This window comes from Tiliqua scincoides, chromosome 2 (genome assembly GCF_035046505.1).
Source record: "Tiliqua scincoides isolate rTilSci1 chromosome 2, rTilSci1.hap2, whole genome shotgun sequence".
NCBI classification, from domain to species: Eukaryota; Metazoa; Chordata; class Lepidosauria; order Squamata; family Scincidae; genus Tiliqua; species Tiliqua scincoides.
Window position 1 is genome coordinate 169,110,882 of NC_089822.1, and position 17,520 is coordinate 169,128,401.

At 45.1% G+C, this 17,520-nt stretch overlaps 1 protein-coding gene across 1 annotated transcript in view; it reads right to left on the reverse strand.

The window, feature by feature from the left end:
• HOOK2 (hook microtubule tethering protein 2) overlaps window positions 1–16,798 on the reverse strand; it is a 30,710-nt gene extending 13,912 nt beyond the window's left edge. Inside the window, exons 1-11 of the mRNA XM_066614182.1 lie at window positions 16,735–16,798; window positions 11,304–11,389; window positions 10,151–10,223; window positions 9,561–9,611; window positions 7,831–7,963; window positions 7,305–7,372; window positions 6,907–6,969; window positions 6,596–6,676; window positions 4,399–4,556; window positions 3,582–3,722; window positions 159–360 (exon numbers count right to left, since the gene is read on the reverse strand). Of these exons, the coding sequence (XP_066470279.1) occupies window positions 159–360; window positions 3,582–3,722; window positions 4,399–4,556; window positions 6,596–6,676; window positions 6,907–6,969; window positions 7,305–7,372; window positions 7,831–7,963; window positions 9,561–9,611; window positions 10,151–10,223; window positions 11,304–11,389; window positions 16,735–16,782 (1,104 nt within the window). The 5' untranslated portion in view covers window positions 16,783–16,798. The remainder of the gene's footprint in view (window positions 1–158; window positions 361–3,581; window positions 3,723–4,398; window positions 4,557–6,595; window positions 6,677–6,906; window positions 6,970–7,304; window positions 7,373–7,830; window positions 7,964–9,560; window positions 9,612–10,150; window positions 10,224–11,303; window positions 11,390–16,734) is intronic.
• Window positions 16,799–17,520: the final 722 nt, after the last annotated feature.

A 17,520-nucleotide genomic window follows, 5' to 3' on the forward strand; every position in this document is an offset into this window, starting at 1 on the left:
CAGGGGACAGAAGGCTGGATGGAATCATCAACCAGCATCAAAGGGTATTCTAACTTCCCTTTTGGATACCTTCATGGCCCTGTCTTCTTATGGTTGTTCTGACCATAACATTTTGAAGGTTTCCTGCTGCCCAAGTACAGTCTCCATCACCACCTCACCTGTCTTTTATGTGCCTCCAGTTGCACGCGCACAGCACTGGCACGCCGCAGCTCTTCCTCCAGTCCACATGTGCGCTGCATATAGACAGTGTTTCGTTCCTCAAGCAACCGGACCTGCCGGCGCAGATCACCCAAGTCTTCAAGCTTCTTCTTGTAGGAGTCCACCATGGCCTCCAGCCGCCCCACTCTGTCTGAGGAGTGGCTGCAGTTGAATCAGGGCAGAAGAAGCAGCAGCAAAAGGTATAAACATTTCACAGCATGAGACCTCACACCTGACACCTTCCCACTTTTAAAAAATCTAATTAAACAAGGGTGGCCAAACTTGCTTAACCTAAGAGCCACATACAATAAACTTCAAGTATTTGAAAGCCGCAATGTTTAAGAAGCATTTCAATTCTTAATATATATTTACTCACCATGAACATTAAACTTACATTTTAAACCAGTGGACTTTGAGTTTATATCCAATAAATTATAAAGCTTGAAAATCTTATATTAATTGGGATGCAAAAAGCAGTTCAGCAAACATTTCTGAGAGCCATAAATTCTACAGTATGGTAAAAAGTCACATGTGGTTCCTGAGCAGTGGTTTGGCCACCCTTCCAATACAGTAACTGCTTTGGTTATAGAAAACCTCAAATGGAAAGTAAAAGAAACTACTGCAGAAGGGCAGAGTAAGCTAAAAACTGAAACAGTGGCCAAATCAATAGCCACCTATTCATCTTAAAAAAGCATATGTGCCAGATCTTGGATCAGGGTTACCTGGTACTTTCACTAATCAAATAGGCACCCAGACAATGTTGTGGTAATAGTACTGGCTGGAGAGCGGAATAAAAGTCAGTAGTAGAACCCTACTGGTCTGGGGAAAGAGCTGTCATTTTACACCCAAGTCAAAATTAACCATTTCTGCCCAGCCTACAGGTGTACACATTTGATTCATGTTGCGTATATGCAACATTGGGCATAGATGGCTTAAGCAACTTGTCTATAGTCCCATCAGCCATACTTATTATGGGTTGAAAACTACCTCGAGAACTATAGGTTTAAAAAAGGCTACAGTGCTCAGATTTAGAATACACAGCTAACGTAGCAGCCCGCTTTGGAATAGCTGGAAATTCTTGACCATCGGGGGGCAAACTAAACACAGACAGAGCAGGATGTTCACTGACAAAAATCATTCCAGTCCTGAAATCCACTCCCACTCAATCCCCAATCCCCACCAATTCCTTTAGAGCAAACTGCCAACCTATTTTCAGATTTTTCTCCTGGAAAAAAAGACTAGTTAACTTCTGCTACACAAAACTGGTAGACATTGAACAAAACCCAATCTGATCAGAAGCTGCATCCCATGTACCGATACAAAATTCCTGGATTCTCAACCAATAAACACTGGAACCCAGTTCTTTCCCAGAACTTCACATCTTTCCCTATGGAAAAAGCACTTGAAGATCGTCAAGGATTCATTCCATGTACTGGCTCCATCTCTGGACCTTAGGGATTTTTTTCCCCCTAAGATTTTCTTCCTTTAGAAGTTGCTTTCATAGAATTTCCCAGGTGATTTTAAAACTCAGTAGTTGGGAGGGGAAACTTGGGGATTATATAGTGTACACACACACTGGCAGCTATTTCTCTTGTAGCTTATGTAACACAATCTGCAAACTGAATGAGGGGTTGTTATGAGCATGCACAATTCGAATGTCAGCCTAAGCTTAGGACTCCATGGGAATTGTTGGATTCAGTATGTTTCAGACTCAAAAATTCACCAATTGGGCAAGGGTGGAGGCTACTTTCAAATGAAAACTGATCTGGTCTGAAAGCTTTTGAGATAGTCACATTGCTGAAGCTAGGCAGGTCGGGGTCTGGTCAGTGTTTGGATAAAAACTGACAGGGAACCCCACACATGCTGCCTTGGGTTCCAAACATGGAGAAGGGCAACAAGTCTCAGTATCTGTTTTCAGCCATCATCATCTGTCTGGATCTTGTTGTCTCATCTTAGCATGGCAGGGGGCACTATTTTAAGTTTATCTGGGGTGTTTGCAAGAAAAGGGATCACCTTCCAAAAAGAGACTAAATACAAGTAAAAGACTCAGTGGCCACCAAAGCAGAAACCCCTCCTACTTCACAGCAGCAGTAGAATTGCTCATTAGGCAACACAGCTAACTATTAGCATTCAGACCTACAGAGTTTAAGAACATAAGAACAGCCCCACTGGATCAGGCCATAGGCCCATCTAGTCCAGCTTCCTGTATCTCACAGCAGCCCAACAAATGCCCCAGGGAGCACACCAGATAACAAGAGACCTGCATCCTGGTGCCCTCCCTTGCACTGGCATTCTGACATAGCCCGTTTCTAAAATCAGGAGGTTGCACGTACACATCATGGCTTGTAACCCATAATGGATTTTTCCTCCAGAAACTTGTCCAATTCCCTTTTAAAGGCATCCAGGCCAGACGCCATCACCACATCCTGTGGCAAAGTGTTCCACAGACTGAGCACACGCTGAGTAAAGAAGTATTTTCTTTTGTCTGTCCTAACTCTCCCAACACTCAATTTTAGTGGATGTACCCTGGTTCTGGTATTATGTGAGAGTGTAAACAGCATCTCCCTATCCACTCTGTCCATCCCCTGCATAATTTTGTATGTTTCAATCATGTCCCCCCTCAGGAGCCTCTTTTCTAGGCTGAAGAGGCCCAAATGCTGTAGCCTTTCCTCATAAGGAAGGTGCCCCAGCCCCGTAATCATCTTAGTCGCTCTCTTTTGCACCTTTTCCATTTCCACTATGTCTTTTTTGAGATGCGGCGACCAGAACTGGACACAATACTCCAGGTCTGGCCTTATCGATTTGCACAACGGCATTATAATATTAGCCGTTTTGTTCTCAATACCTTTTCTAATGATCCCAAGCATAGAATTGGCCTTCTTTACTGCCGCCGCACATTGGGTCGACACTTTCATCAACCTGTCCACCACCACCCCAAGATCTCTCTCCTGATGTCACAGACAGCTCAGAACCCATCAGCCTATATGTGAAGTTTTGATTTTTTTGCCCCAGTGTGCATGACTTTACACTTACTTACATTGAAACACATCTGCTATTTTGCTGCCCATTCTGCCAGCCTGTAGAGATCCTTCTAGAGCTCCTCACATTTCATACACAACAGGCCCAGGCAAGTCCCATGGGCTACTTCCTAAGCCCTCCAGTAACACATTTTATGACAGAAGGCCAGATGCAAGGGAGGACACCAGGATGAGGTCTCTTGTTATCTGGTGTGCTCCCTGGAGCATTTGGTGGGCCGCTGTGAGATACAGGAAGCTGAACTAGATGGGCCTATGACCTGATCCAGTGGGGCTGTTCTTATGTACATCCTTTTTCTTTGATGGCTGTTTTGCAGCATAACAACTAAGGTACTGGAGCACACTCACCGCAGCACATCCATTTCATCTTTGAGTGCTTGTGCTTCCTCTGCCAGGCTGGTCAGCTCCTCATTGCGGTGCTGCAGCTCTTGCACCTCTCTCTCGAGATCTTCACAGCGCACCCGGAAGTCATCTCTTCCACTCTCCAGTCTGGTCAAAGACATCTAGTTAGTTAATGAACTGGATCCCACTGCCTTTGGCAGTTAGCCTAGAGCAGGGGTGTCAAGCATAAGGTTCACAGGCTGGATGTGGCCCAAGCAACCTCTTTATCCAGCCCACTTGATAATTGAGCTCTCCTAGTGCTGCACTTTCAGCAGTGCCACTCCTACCAAGGCTCTGGGAGGGAGACACGAAGGAGGCCTCAAAAGGCAAAGAATACTAGGGGGAAGTGGCTGATCAAGAAGGGTGGCAGAGAGAGATACTTCCTAGGTGCTGGGAGAGCCCGATTATCACATAGGCCACTCTTTCAGCAGTGCCACTTCTGATGAAGTATCACTTTGCAAAACACTTCACAGCTGCCAAGCTGCAAAGCGATGCCTTGGAAGAAGTGGTGTTGCTGAAAGGATGGCCCAACATGGCAACTGACTCTCACGTATCTTGAAAATATGATCAAGATTTACGTATTTTCTTTACTGTAGTTTGTAGTTAATCCATTCCTCTGTGAAAAAGCACTAATTTCTAGCCATCATCCATTTAATGATGTCACTTCCTTCTTAATGATGTCATTTCCACCCTCAGCAGGTGCCATGAATACTATCCAGTTTGCAGTATGAAACAAGATTGACACCCCTGGCCTAGAGGATCTAGTCTCTAGTATGTGTCCTACCGAAAGTTCTCCTCTTGCAGCTGCTCTATCTGAGTCTGAAGCAGAAGCAACTTCTTGCCAGTGAGCCCAGCAGCATCCAACTCCAGAGAGCTTTTCTGCTCCCGCAGGGACTTATTCTCTAGCACCAAGGTATTCTTCTCCTCCACCAGGATGGAAATCTTGGTAGAGCGTAAGGAAGGAGAGAGAAAAAGAATCAGACTCTGATCACTCTACTCATGAAGAAGATCTCAGCAAAGCACATGGGGGATTCTAACAGGTATTTTGCAAGCCCAATAGCCTGTGCAGATAAATCTCATTTCATAAGTTGCTGAAAAGCAGAGGGGCAAGAAATGGAGACAGAATGTTTCTAAGTTGTGGCTTCTCCCCCTTGCTTTCCCGAGATTGCAATCTTATGTGCACGTACCTGAGGCCCGCTGAACTGAATGAGACTTTCTTCCAAGTAGGCGTGCATAGGATTGTGCTGCAAATCCTTCTAAGCTCTGTCTCTCATGCTGCCTCAACACTTCCAAGTAGCTGCCTGCTGTCCTAGGTTTGTCTACAGATTGCTCAATTCCTGAATTAAGGAATTCCTGAATCAGGAATTCCTGAATTCAGGAATTCCTGAATCAGGAAGCCATGCAGCTGGCAACACAGTACGATTAACTGATACTTGTGGGCATGTGCAAGATAAGTTTTGTAGCTGATTTCCTATAACCATCGAGACTAACCTAATCTACTCTCATAATCTTGCACAAACAGCCAAAAGTTTGGACTTCACTACCCAAACAGGCAGTGCAAGAACATGATATGGTGTTGCAAGGTAGCACTAGTAAGCAAGTTGACTCCCCCCCCACCCCGCCCAGACTGCAGTCCTAGCAGGCTCTTGTCAAGGTCTGAACTCCCTTAATGGAAAAGAAGCCTTTATGATACTGCCATGCTTAGCCCATTTTCTGCCTGTTGCATAAGTTCCAAAATGCTGTAAAGACAAATGCTGCTAATTGAAGTGGCCACAACTCCAGAATGCATTAGCACATATCCCCTAATAAATGCAAGAAATGCTAGATTCATATGCAATAGGAAAGGTGCATTTGCCCTTGTATTAGTACAGAGTCTGAAGGGACCACTATCTACTCTGTGTCAGAAACCAGTGGCTTCCATATCCTGGAAGAAACCCCTTCAGCACTCTCAAGCAGCTGTTAACTTGTCAGCTGGATGCATGCTCATGCAAGGAGGTTAGGTTGGCCCCATCAGGCAGGGGGCTCCACAGCTGGGTGAGTGGCTTTTTCACAGGCAAGAGCTTGGGGAAAGGGAGGGGACTCACCTTCTTGAAGGGGGCTGCATCTACATGGGACACTTTAGCACCTTGGAGGAGTAAAGGGGGTTTTAAGGGAGAGATCAATCTATCCCTTCACAGACCCCTTACCACCCATACCATCTCCATTACTGCAGAATCCACAACCTCAATGATTATATTGTGTGCATTTCCTCCAAGCCCCTCTGTACAACACTAGTAAGATTCCCGCTACTTGTAAAGGAAATGGGAGCACAAAGTGATTCGCCAATAGCACCCAGCACAGGCCCAGAATCACTGGTTTTACTCTCCATACAAAGAACCTCAAACAGGGGAGGAGAACAATTATGCACTGCGAGAAGGGGAAAGTACTTGCACACCACACTACAGCCAAGCCCAGCTGGTTCCATGCAATCCAGCAAGCCCACACTATTCACAAAGAACATTATTCCTCCACCACCCCAGCACTAGATTGCATGGCACTGTGCAGAGGAAAAAACAGAGCTTTCCCAAACGTTCTGTCTTTCCCAAAGCACAAAGAAACATTTGAATGCTCAGATCAGGGTTGGTCCAATACCCCTCTAAGCACATAATGAGCTATGCAACACAAAGGAAATGGCAACTAAATCTAAGGATTTGGAGATGGCATGTCGAGCAGGATGGGCCACCTGTCAAAGTCCAGCCCAGGATGGACACTCTCTCAGTTGTCAGCAATTGTTCCAAATGTGCCAGGCCCTGCCAAGGAAGGATAAGCCAGACCGCAATCCAGACTGTACAGTTTTCCCCTTTGATTAAGAGTTGCAGAGCTCATATGGACAGTCCCCAGTTGCAATCACCTGATATGTACTGCAGAATTGCCTTCTAAGGGCACAGCAAGCAAAGTTTTCCTTCACTTACAAGAACACTCGTCGCCAAAGAGGTACCCACCTGATGTTCCAGCTCATGGTAGCGTTGGCGTGTGTCATCTGTCTCTTCTAGGTCATCGCTAAGGAAATAGTACTTCCGGGACTGCAAAGCAAGACAGCTCAAAAATGAGAATGAATTGCATGGTGAAGTTATTGAAAGTTATAGATACTGGCCAGTGCAACCAATTCAGATCAGTTTAACCTTCCTTTCCCCTATAACCCTTCTCCTCTAAAACTGTAAGAAAAAAGAGGGGTCCTGAAGTACATCTGGCCCTCCCTTCCTGCTCACATAAGTTCATTATATTTGGACCATTAGAATTTATTACTACTTACCTGGCTGTCAAAGTTTCCGTAAGTGTCTGAACTCAGTGTGTCTGATGAATCTTTGTTTAACAGCTGCGGGAGAGGAGGAGTTTAGTACCTGTCTATACAGAAGTGACAATTTGCATCATTTCCCAAACAGCATACTCTGGGAAGCAAGCACAGATCAACTAAAACACCTTAAAAGAATTTTCCTTCAACTGGGAGGACTGGAGTTGGCACTGAATGGGGAGGACTGCAAGGCATTAACTTCAACACACACAAGAGTGGAGCCAACAACAAGGAGACAACACTATAGGTTGAAAACATTGGGCACTTTCTGACTAGAGAGACATTTACAGTGCCAAGCAAGCATCCAATTCCAGAGACTAATAGCATCACATCAGGCTGTAATCCACAGCCACGCTCACCTCCTGTATTGCGGTCATAACAACATGCTGCACAGACTCCTCTAAGGTCATGATCTGCTGGATGTGATCTGCAAAAAGATGAGGGTAGGACCTCAAGGTACTGTCTGACTACTCCTTTCCTTTTCTGTTCAGTCCTTCAGCTTCCTTTCCATTGAATCATGCTCTAAGAGGATTGGGAAGTACAGCCTTCAAGAAGTGGGCTAGAGTGCCAAAATACTGGATGTTACCATACAGAAACAATTCTGCTGCTTAGAAAAGCTTGAAACAATTATCTCACTGCATGACAGAAGTGAAGAGATGACACTCCAGTATAAGGAGGCCCCCATATCAATATGAATTAGATAAGAGTCACCCAAATTAAGAGAACTAGTGAAATGCATTTCCAAATGTTTGCAAGAATAGCAGCACCTGGACAGCCCTCCCACTTCCAGCATTGGATATCTCTTTAGAACAGACACACTCAGATGCCCTGGCACAGCCTCACCACTACATCCCTTAACCAAAGTACTAATTTGTGTGTACATACCTTGCTTCCTTTCACAGCCAATGGCACAACCTAGCACCAGCTGTAGTAGCTTGCCCAGCTCAGCAGTGTCAGAGAGCTCTCCAACCAGGGCAACATCAGGGAGTAGCTGCTCCGGGACCTGGTGGCCCAGGATCTGAGAGACACATAGAGGAGACAGAAACAAACAACTTCCAAAAGCCTGTGAATGCTAACATTTACCCTGCTACCACAACTATCTGCTCTAAAACATCTGCTGGTACTAAGGCACATGCCAGACAGAATGCAGGGTGTGGTACGTGAAAAGTTAGAGTATTGTTAACTTAGACTTGACAACAGCCAGTCACTTGCTAGCCTCCGGCAAGTAGAAATTGATTCAACAAGACCACGTAGGGAAACTTTTGAAAGCTGCAAGATAACTAAAGTTCTTTTCAGGTTAACAAAGTTTATCTGTTCATAGATACCTAAAAACACATTCTTTTTTTTTTCTTTTTTTCTCTGTTTATTTATTTATTTAACTATAATAAACATAAAATAGAAAAACAAATACATACATAAACAAAATTCTAATAAAGCAGCACGAGGAAGCCAAAACATTCCCATACTTATAATCCAAATTCATACAGTCCAAACATTAACAAATATTAATCTATACCACTAATACTTCAAAATCAATCTTCAAATCCAAAATACCTCAAATCCCCATCCTCTCTCCGATTCAAAAAATCAATAACTGGACTCCAATTCTTCAAAAAGTTTTCTGTTGAATTCTCCCTAAGCAAAATTGTTAATTTATCCATCTCCGCATAATCCATAAGTCTTAATCCATAATCCACCATTCCTCCACCGAAGGTATATTCATAGTCTTCTAATTTTGGAAGACTAAAAACACATTCTTGAAGGTTAGTACCGTAATATTGGTGAACTTGGTTGCAAGACTGCCTCTGCTAATGAGTACCCACTATTATGGCATTCTTATGCCCATCCTCCTTGGGATCATGCATAAATTCCCCCCACCCCCATTATTTTATCTTACAACAACTGTGAGGTAGGTCAGACTGAGAGATGGTGACTGGGCCTAAGGTCCCCCAAGGAGCTTTGTTGTTAAACAGAGATTTGAACCCAGGTCTATTAAGTTGAATCAAAACACCATGTTGGTTCTTGATTGGAGTCAGAGTTTTATACAGAAAAAAGGTGGAAAACACACGCGCGCGCACACACAAAAAAATCAACAGTATACTTGCACTATCTGGGACAGAGTTATTTTAGCCAAACAATGGTTAGGAAGCAAGAAATTGTGGACTAGAGCCACAATGAACCCAAAAATAATTTAACACTGGCTACAGTATGGCCAGGATGGGCAAACTGACAGCCAGGATGGTGTTAAGTGGTTCTAGTGTTAACTTAGACCTGGAAGATCCAGGTTCACATCCCCACTCAGCCATGAAGCTTCTTGGGTGACCTTGGGTCAGTCACTATCTCTCAGCCTAAACTGCCTCACAGGCTTGTTGTGAGGACAAAGAGGGAAGGAACCATGCACAACATCATGTGTGTGCCCTTGGAACACCATGCACAACCCTTGGAGGAAGGGTGGTATCAAAATGTGAAAAATTAAATAAAGCAGGCTCAGCATTCACCCATTTTGTTTCCTAATTAGAAACACTCTTAGCTTTTAAACAATGCTTATGTTACTCCCCAAAATGCAAAAATCCCTCCCTCCATGCCAGCAAACCCAGTCCAGGAGAGAAACTCACATCTTGGGAATATTCAACCACACTCTGCAGGATCTTCTTCAGGTTGCTCACCTGGGGGTAGGATGAAGGAACATACATGTATAATTATGTCTAATAGCCCTGGCTCCTCCAAGGCTAAATAGGTTCTCGGTTACAATAAGCCAGGCATCCACTAGAAAGCACCTAACGTTTCCTATGCTATGGAAAGAGGTCTGGTAAGCTGCTGTTCAGTAGGCTTCAAAACTGTCTGATAGGGGATAATGTAGTTGTGATGCTCCAGCAGACAGCTGAATCAGCTGAACCCAGGGGCTGAAGCAGACCAGGCCTTCAATATTTCACAAAGTTGCATTGCAGGCGTTTCCGCTAAATTCCACCCTACCTTTAAGTCACAGAGCTGGCTAATCAAAGGTGAACTCAGGCCAGCCAGCTGATACAACCCACAGGAATATCCTGTCTCAAATCTAAAAACTGCATAAAATTGAGAATTGTATAGCTCTACTTTCAAGATACTGATAAGCCAGAGCCTTATATCTTCTGGGATGTGCCAGTATCTGGGACAGCAAGGCATCTTGATGTTTGGGACATTAACTTACCCCATTCCCACTTCATACCTTCAGTCTCCAGTTGTCACCAGTGTCCTCTTTAATTCGCAGGAGCCATGTTTCATTGAACCAAGAGGGATCTCTGAAAAGGAATTAACACTATTGCCCTCAGTAGGCTGCCCTCTTACAGCAGATTACAATTTCTGAACACCCAGGATGTCCCACCAAAGTTCCATGTGAGAGACTATGCAATGGACATCTAGCAGTGGCACTGTCTGCCAGCTCTGTGCCTCACAAACCAAGATTTTATTCATATGATCTCACTTCCAAGTGTTTTCCCCTCCACCAAGCTGTCATCTCTCCTTCTGGTCTGCCCTAGCACCAAGCTGTCCAGCTAAAATGGAGTCATGGTGTGGGGGCGAGAAAGAAGAAATTCAGATCTCAGGCAGTACACGTTCAGATTGTAAGTTTGCTGATTAGTGCTGCGGGGGTGGGGGGGATGTTTTGCCAGATTCCAAGGCCAAGCTTGGCCTAGAGAATTATGCCCACTTTGTGCTAATTAGTTCCCCTTCTTTCCCCAACAATGGCCCTGCAGCACTGCTGGACCCCACCTCCAGGGTAGCTTACCTGTTCAACCTGAAGAGGTCCTCCTTCCTCCCCTCTCCTACCAGCAGCTCCTCCCACCACTACAGCAGCACCTTGGTCATCCACAGGTCTTATGCATGGCAGCCAAACACCAATCTCAGTGTCTCAAGCAGTTTCTGCTCCAAAGTCCATTCACCCATCAGTTCATCAATCCAATCTCCAGCTTTCCTCCTACTATCCACATCAAACTCTCCCTTTATCAGGTGCTTTTATGCCTGAGGGCCCTATTGCCTACAAGTGGCTGCAGTTGTGCAGCACACTCTCTGCTGAATGCCCAGGCCTTAACCCTTAAAGGGGCCACTGCTGACACCACATCCTACATCCTCACCAGATCTTCCTCCATTCCAATACAGGGGACATCAAGAGGGGAGTGATCCTGGGGTAGACAAAGGGAACTTCTGCCAGCCTATCCTGGATTAGCTTTAAGAAGGACCTTTAGCAGCATAATCCCATGCAAGTTTACTCAGAAGTTAAGTACCACTGAATTCAACAGCTTTCTCCCAGTTAAGCATGTTCAGGATTACATCCTAAAATACCTCCACCCTGAGCTAAAATTCACAACTCCTACAATACTCACATCTTGTGTAGCACCTGGGCAATGGTGACCCCACTGGCCAAATCTTGCTCTTTGGCACAAGATGATGGTACATGGAATGTCTGCAGCTAGAGGACACAAATCAAATTATTAAGTGACACTATGTATCCCATGTGAGAGAATTACTGCTTCTGAGAAAAAACAAAAAATAAAACAAGGGGAACCCCATTTTGAAACAGAAGCATTGCCCTGGCCTGCGGGGTATTCTACAAAAGGGTACACAATTTAAATCTCTGCCATCCAGCCTGACTCTTTATTGCAGAATTATAGGAGGCAGAGTTGATCTCTCAGATAAAGATATATTCTCTGGATAGCTTCTATCTGGAGGGGTATATAGATAAGCATGCCAACTTTGGAGCAACACAGAATGTTATCTCTGCCTAATTAAGGCAGAAATCCTTTGTAGAGGCACTTAAGCACATTAATTAATGTCTAAGATCTATCACCTGGTTTGAAAATGAAGAGACCTTGGAAGTCTATGCCAACAGATATATCTGCAGCAAGAAAACAGTGCCACACACATTCTAGGAGCTCAACGTGAGCACTCCCACATGCTGCATGGTGCTCATACACAATGAATCACTAAACAGAGGCAGCCCAGCTGTCATGCTCACAGCCAGGGCACATTTGATTATAATGGCACAGAAGGAAACTTCACCAGCCACCTCCCACCAAATGAAGAAGATAGCCAGAGGGGAATTACAGGATGTTTACACCTAGGGAATTCTGGACTGAGAAGGAATACCCAAGTAGGGAACTTAAAAATTGGATCCGTCCCGTTTCTTAGTGCAATACAAGTTTATTCAGGAACCTTCGCTCTCTCCTGTGGTATACATGCACAGTACTGTCGGCTTGTTTTCCCTTGACTTCAGTATTTGTTTATATCTTGCTTCCTCAACTGCAACTAGACTTCTAAACAAAACATTTCAAGGTCTTCACAATAAAACCTAAAAGAACACAAAAGTAATTTCTCTAATTTGGATAGGTCAAGAGTTTTGATTACTGAATGAGGTATTTCATTTGCCCACCTTAGCACCCACCATTTCACCCTATACAGTACTACCCTACACAGTTTACATGTCCCATTTCTGAAGCAAAATTACTGCTATTATTAATTGCACCAAATAACTTCCTAGTTCTCATGACTTCCCACTTACCTATTTGTACTGCAATGCTTTTAACTAGATTAATTTCCAACAGTGCTTGATTAGACAGCCTTTTGAGTGAAATAAACTTCTCAATCATGCAAAAATCAGACAGTAATAGCTCCCTTATTTGCTTGATTCACCACAGCAATCTTTGCACTTTTGTATCACAGGAAAGAATATAGCCTGCTCCGTATTTGTTTTCCCTAACAGTTTATGCCCTGAATAGATTTCCAGGATCCATCTTTATGCTGGAAAGCATCAACTTTTTTACTGTGTCTCTGCCTTCCAAGACCTCAAACTACAGACTTACTACACTAATCTCAGTTCTCAACACCCAACTTCAACAGGCCTAGGAGCATCTTTCCAGGTGGGGGCAGTATTAGCACGTCTTCCCTGGTAAAAGCATTCCAGAGTGAACCAGCCCAGGCTAATCTTGTTAATAACACCACAGCCCATGGACAGTCACCTTTTGTTTAGAATCAGCTGGGGCTTTCCCTAGGCCTCACTTCCAGCTCTTCTCATACAACATCATCCAATGACCAGCTTTCACTAAAGGTATTAGCTCAGAGACCACAGTTCCACTCCGTCTATTTCCTGTACACCCCCCAAGTCCCACATAAAAGAGACCTCTTCTTGTTAAGAGGGAGTTTTTCCACGACATTTTCAAACCAGTCATAGGGATTGAGAGAACAAAGTGAACTGCTGTCTCCAGTTAGGGTTGCAAGGTTTGCTGTAGTAAAAGACTCCTCTACCTATAATACTTATACAGAAGAGACAAGTGTGACAGGTGCAACCTCTTATTCCTACACTAGTGAGAAAAGATGCTCATATTGAAATCCTTCCTCCTACCCAGCTGTCTCATACTGAATCTAGAAACAAAAACTCCAGTATCATCTGCCTTGGACTGAGCACAGGAACAGTTATCTTTGGCAAACACCACATGGTGGGCTAGGAAGAAGGACAGAAGAAGAGTATTAGTGGCGAAAGAAAAACTTATTTCACCATTGCCCTTGGCGATTAAAAAGAAAAAAGGAAAAGAGTGCAGCATAAAAACAGACAGAAAGTTTGCTTTTAAAAAAAGAGAGTGGTCGCCATTTCTAAGTATGGGGTTTGACTAGTTTTTCATCATCTTGCCAAGAAAAATATATAAAAATTAAGGAGGCGTATAAACACCACACACACACAACCAGCGTTTCTCAAACTGTGGGTTGGAACCCACTAGGTGTGTCACAAGCCAATTTCAGGTGGGTCCCCATTCATTTCAATATTTTATTTTTAATATATTAGACTTGATGCTACTATGGCATGTGACTGCATTGGGGGAAATGTTACAGACATGTACTTTTAACAAGGTACTATGCATATTCTTTTAACAGTGATAGTAAATAGGACTTACTCCTGGGTAAGTGTGGGTAAGATCGCAGCCTAGGATCGCTAAAATTTTTCCTGCTTAATGATGTCACTTCCAGTCATGACAGCACTTCCAGTGGGTCCTGACAGAGTCTCATTCTAAAAAGTGGGTCCTAGTGCTAAATGTGTGAGAACCACTGCACTAGACTATAAAAACACAACAATACAGAAGCATTCTAAGCACCTTGGGGAAGAGATGTGTCCTCTTATGGTTTGTGAAGCACCACGCACATCAATGGTGCTAATAAAACAAATATTTATTTAAATCAGTTTTCATTTGGTTCTGTACAAGAAAAAGCATTCTGCAAGCACCCAGCAAGATGTTCCAATATTCTGAAGTACTGAGCAAACAGGTAATATCCCTTTATTTCTTACTGACAGGAAGCTAGCACCGAGGGATCTCTATAAAACCTGTTGCACAGTGGCACAAGCATTTCTTGACTTTTCTAATACATAATTTAAGCTTGGCCACAAATTAAAGCTTGGGTACAAAATTTAAAAAATTAAATGGAGCTTTAACACAGCTCCATTTAAGAGCTAATATATAGTCCTAATAAGAGTCAGATCCCAAAAAGAAACTTAATTTGCACTTTGAAAATTAAATTGAAGCAGTGGATCACAAACTATTTTATCACTAAAGTGATAATTTGAAGGCACTATGCACAAGTCTGGAAATGCACACATCTTTAAATGTATGTCAAAATCTTTATATCAAAGTAAACTTTTAATGGTCACTGTTGCTGGAATCTACAACATTATGTTCAAGGTATTACACAAAGAGCAACAAAAAATGCAAAATGTGTTGCCTTTGTTTTTGGATAGCGTGAAGAAACTTAGCCCAGTACTAGGCCTCATAAAACATATTTTTAGTAGTGTTATCTTGTCATCTGGCCGCCCAATCTTAACCAACTTTCCAGCGCCAATGTAGCTGCAATGCAGCCCCACGTGAAGGGAACAAATATTCCCTTACCTTGAGGAGGCCTCCATGACTGCCCTCCTACCACAGAATGTCCCATGGAAGCAACATACAGTTTGCACAGGCAAACCATAAGTTGTATCTGCAAATGGGAAGTCGCTTCCGGTCACTTCCACAGGGCATTCTGAAGGCCAATGCAGAGGGTTGCAGGCCTGGCATTACCTGGAAGTGGTCTCTGAAGGATCCTAATAAGGCATCCCAATAAGGCACCACTATGGAGAACATCAAGTCATGGCCCAGCGCATATGTTGGTCATGATCCACCAGTGTGTCATGACACACAGCTTGGAAAACACAGTATTACAGTGAATGCATGAAGGTGTAGCAGGCTGAACAAAGATCAAGGCAGACACCAGGGAGGTTGAGGAGCAAGTTTTATTCTCACCCGGCTGTTGGTCAAAGAGGAATAGCTTCCAAAAGCTGTGAGCCTGATGTCTCGGGGTATAGGACTGATATACATGTTCAAACTCTCATTGCAAAGCATTGTTCTCACTCCTGATTGGCAAGCTGCATATCTGATTGGTAAATGTCAAGCAACCTATTACAGCAGGTATAGCATATTACGTAAAGCCTCACCCTTGCTCGCATCTCCCTCCACCCTTATTCTATATGTTATGTGGGATAAATGGAAAATTACTAACAGCAAAGTTTCATCTCTCCCTCCCTAGACTGGCTACTAACAAACTGCAATCTCACTTCTCTATTCCATAGCATGCTGGCAAAAAGGTTCCTATCTCCCTCGACCACCTGCTGCAAGTACCACCAGGCACCACCTCAAGTATCACTGGTGGTACCCATACCAGTCGTTGAGAAACACTGTGTAGATAATTGGGCAGGTGCTCTTCAATGGCCTAGCAATATCTGGAAAAAGATATCTGGAAAAAGATGACTGCAGGAGGAAAATGAAGATGATCATTGCAGGCAACAGGGAGGCTCTAATTTATATATAAAAGAAAACAAATACTGAAGGAGAGGAACCATAAAACAAAACAAATTCCAAGTAAATGTAGAGTCAGGACAGAAGCCGACAAAAATAGCCGGAGGCTTTAAATGCAGACTTGTTGCATGCCAGGGAAGAGGATTTTTAAGAGGCTTTGGGAATGGAATAGGAAAGTACTAACCAGACAGAGCAAGGTGATGGGAGCAGCTTTCCTTATTTCTTATTAGGAAATAAGGGCACAGGTTAAAGTCTGAGAAGGCAGAACTTGATCTGCATTTTTGTGCTTGCAGAATAGGTGGTTCTAGGAAGGCTTCCTTAAGAAGGTGGGATGTTTTTCTCCCAGGCCTGCCTTTTCCAGTGGAGGCAACAGTGAGCAACCCCATGAGGATATAGGTATATATAAAGGTGGCAACTATTCCAGGTGAAGCTCATCCAGAACAAGAAGTGTACAGGGACAGGTAGGTGAGGCAGAGCCTCCCCACGGGAGTCGTGTGAGGCGCCCAAGCACCCACAACCCACGCGCAGAGCGAGGAGGGAGAGTGCAGAGCGCGTGGGTGCCTCACACGCTGCTGGAAGGCTCGGCCTCACCTGCCTCCCCACCCGCTGCATGGGGGTTGTGGGTGCTCGGGCGCCTCACAGGGGCGGTGCTTTTCGAAGGACTCCAGTGGGGAGGCTCTGCCTCACCTGCCTCCCCACCCACCGCACCTCCCTGGAAGGGTGTGCAGGTGCGTGGGGTCTGGCTTCTTCACACGCACCCCCAGGACAGAACCAACTATGGGGGTGCGGGGCAGGGCGCCGTGTCTGGGGGCGCACCCGGGGGGGTGCGGGGAGGGGAGCCTCCAGGAGCAGCTCCCCACGACGGTTAACTGTCCATCACTGAGGGGGAGGCAGCGGGGGGGCGGCTCCTGCAGTGCGCCTCCCGGAGGGAGGTCCGGCTTACCCAAGTGAGAAGCGCCCCGCATCGCTCGGTCGGGCCGGTCGCGGCCATGGCTCCACCGCCGTAATCGAAGCAGCGGCGGCTCTCCGAGCGCCACGCCCCCTGTGACGTCACCACTCGCTCTCCGCCATTTGTGGCCTGGGCGCAGCGGAGGCCCGGCCCGCCGGAGACGCTCTAGGACGACTCGGGAACAGGCAAGCTCTTGTGACTGTATATGGCGAGGAGGGTGTTGGAGTGCGTGGGGCTGGCGCCTCCCGAGCCCACCTGGGAGGCGCTCCATCTGCCTTGCCGCTCTTTGATCCTCAGCGTGTGGGTTCTTGAGTGACTCAGGCACCCTGCACATGCTCAGAGGCACGCTTAGTTCCCACGCACATATGGGGGACTCTCAGCCCAAGCCTGTGCGTGTCTACTCAGAAGTGAGTCCCATTATAGTCAGTGGAGCTTACTCCCAGGAAGTGTGCATAGGATTGCAGCCTCTGCCCTGTGACTGGAAACAAAGAGCCCAATCCTTTTCCATGTCTGCTCAGAAGTAAATCCTACGGTAGTCAATGGGGCTTACTCCCAGGGAAGTATGGATAGGATTGCAGTCTCTGCCCTGTGATTGGAAACAAAGAGCCCAATCCTAGCCGTGTCTACTCAGAAGTAAGAACATAAGAACAATCCCACTGGATCAAGCCACAGGCCCATCTAGTCCAGCTTTCCAGGCTTACTCAGGCTTCCCAGGCTTACTCCCAGAGTAACCAGGCCATAAGCCCATCGATCTGGATCAGGCCATAGGCCCATCTAACT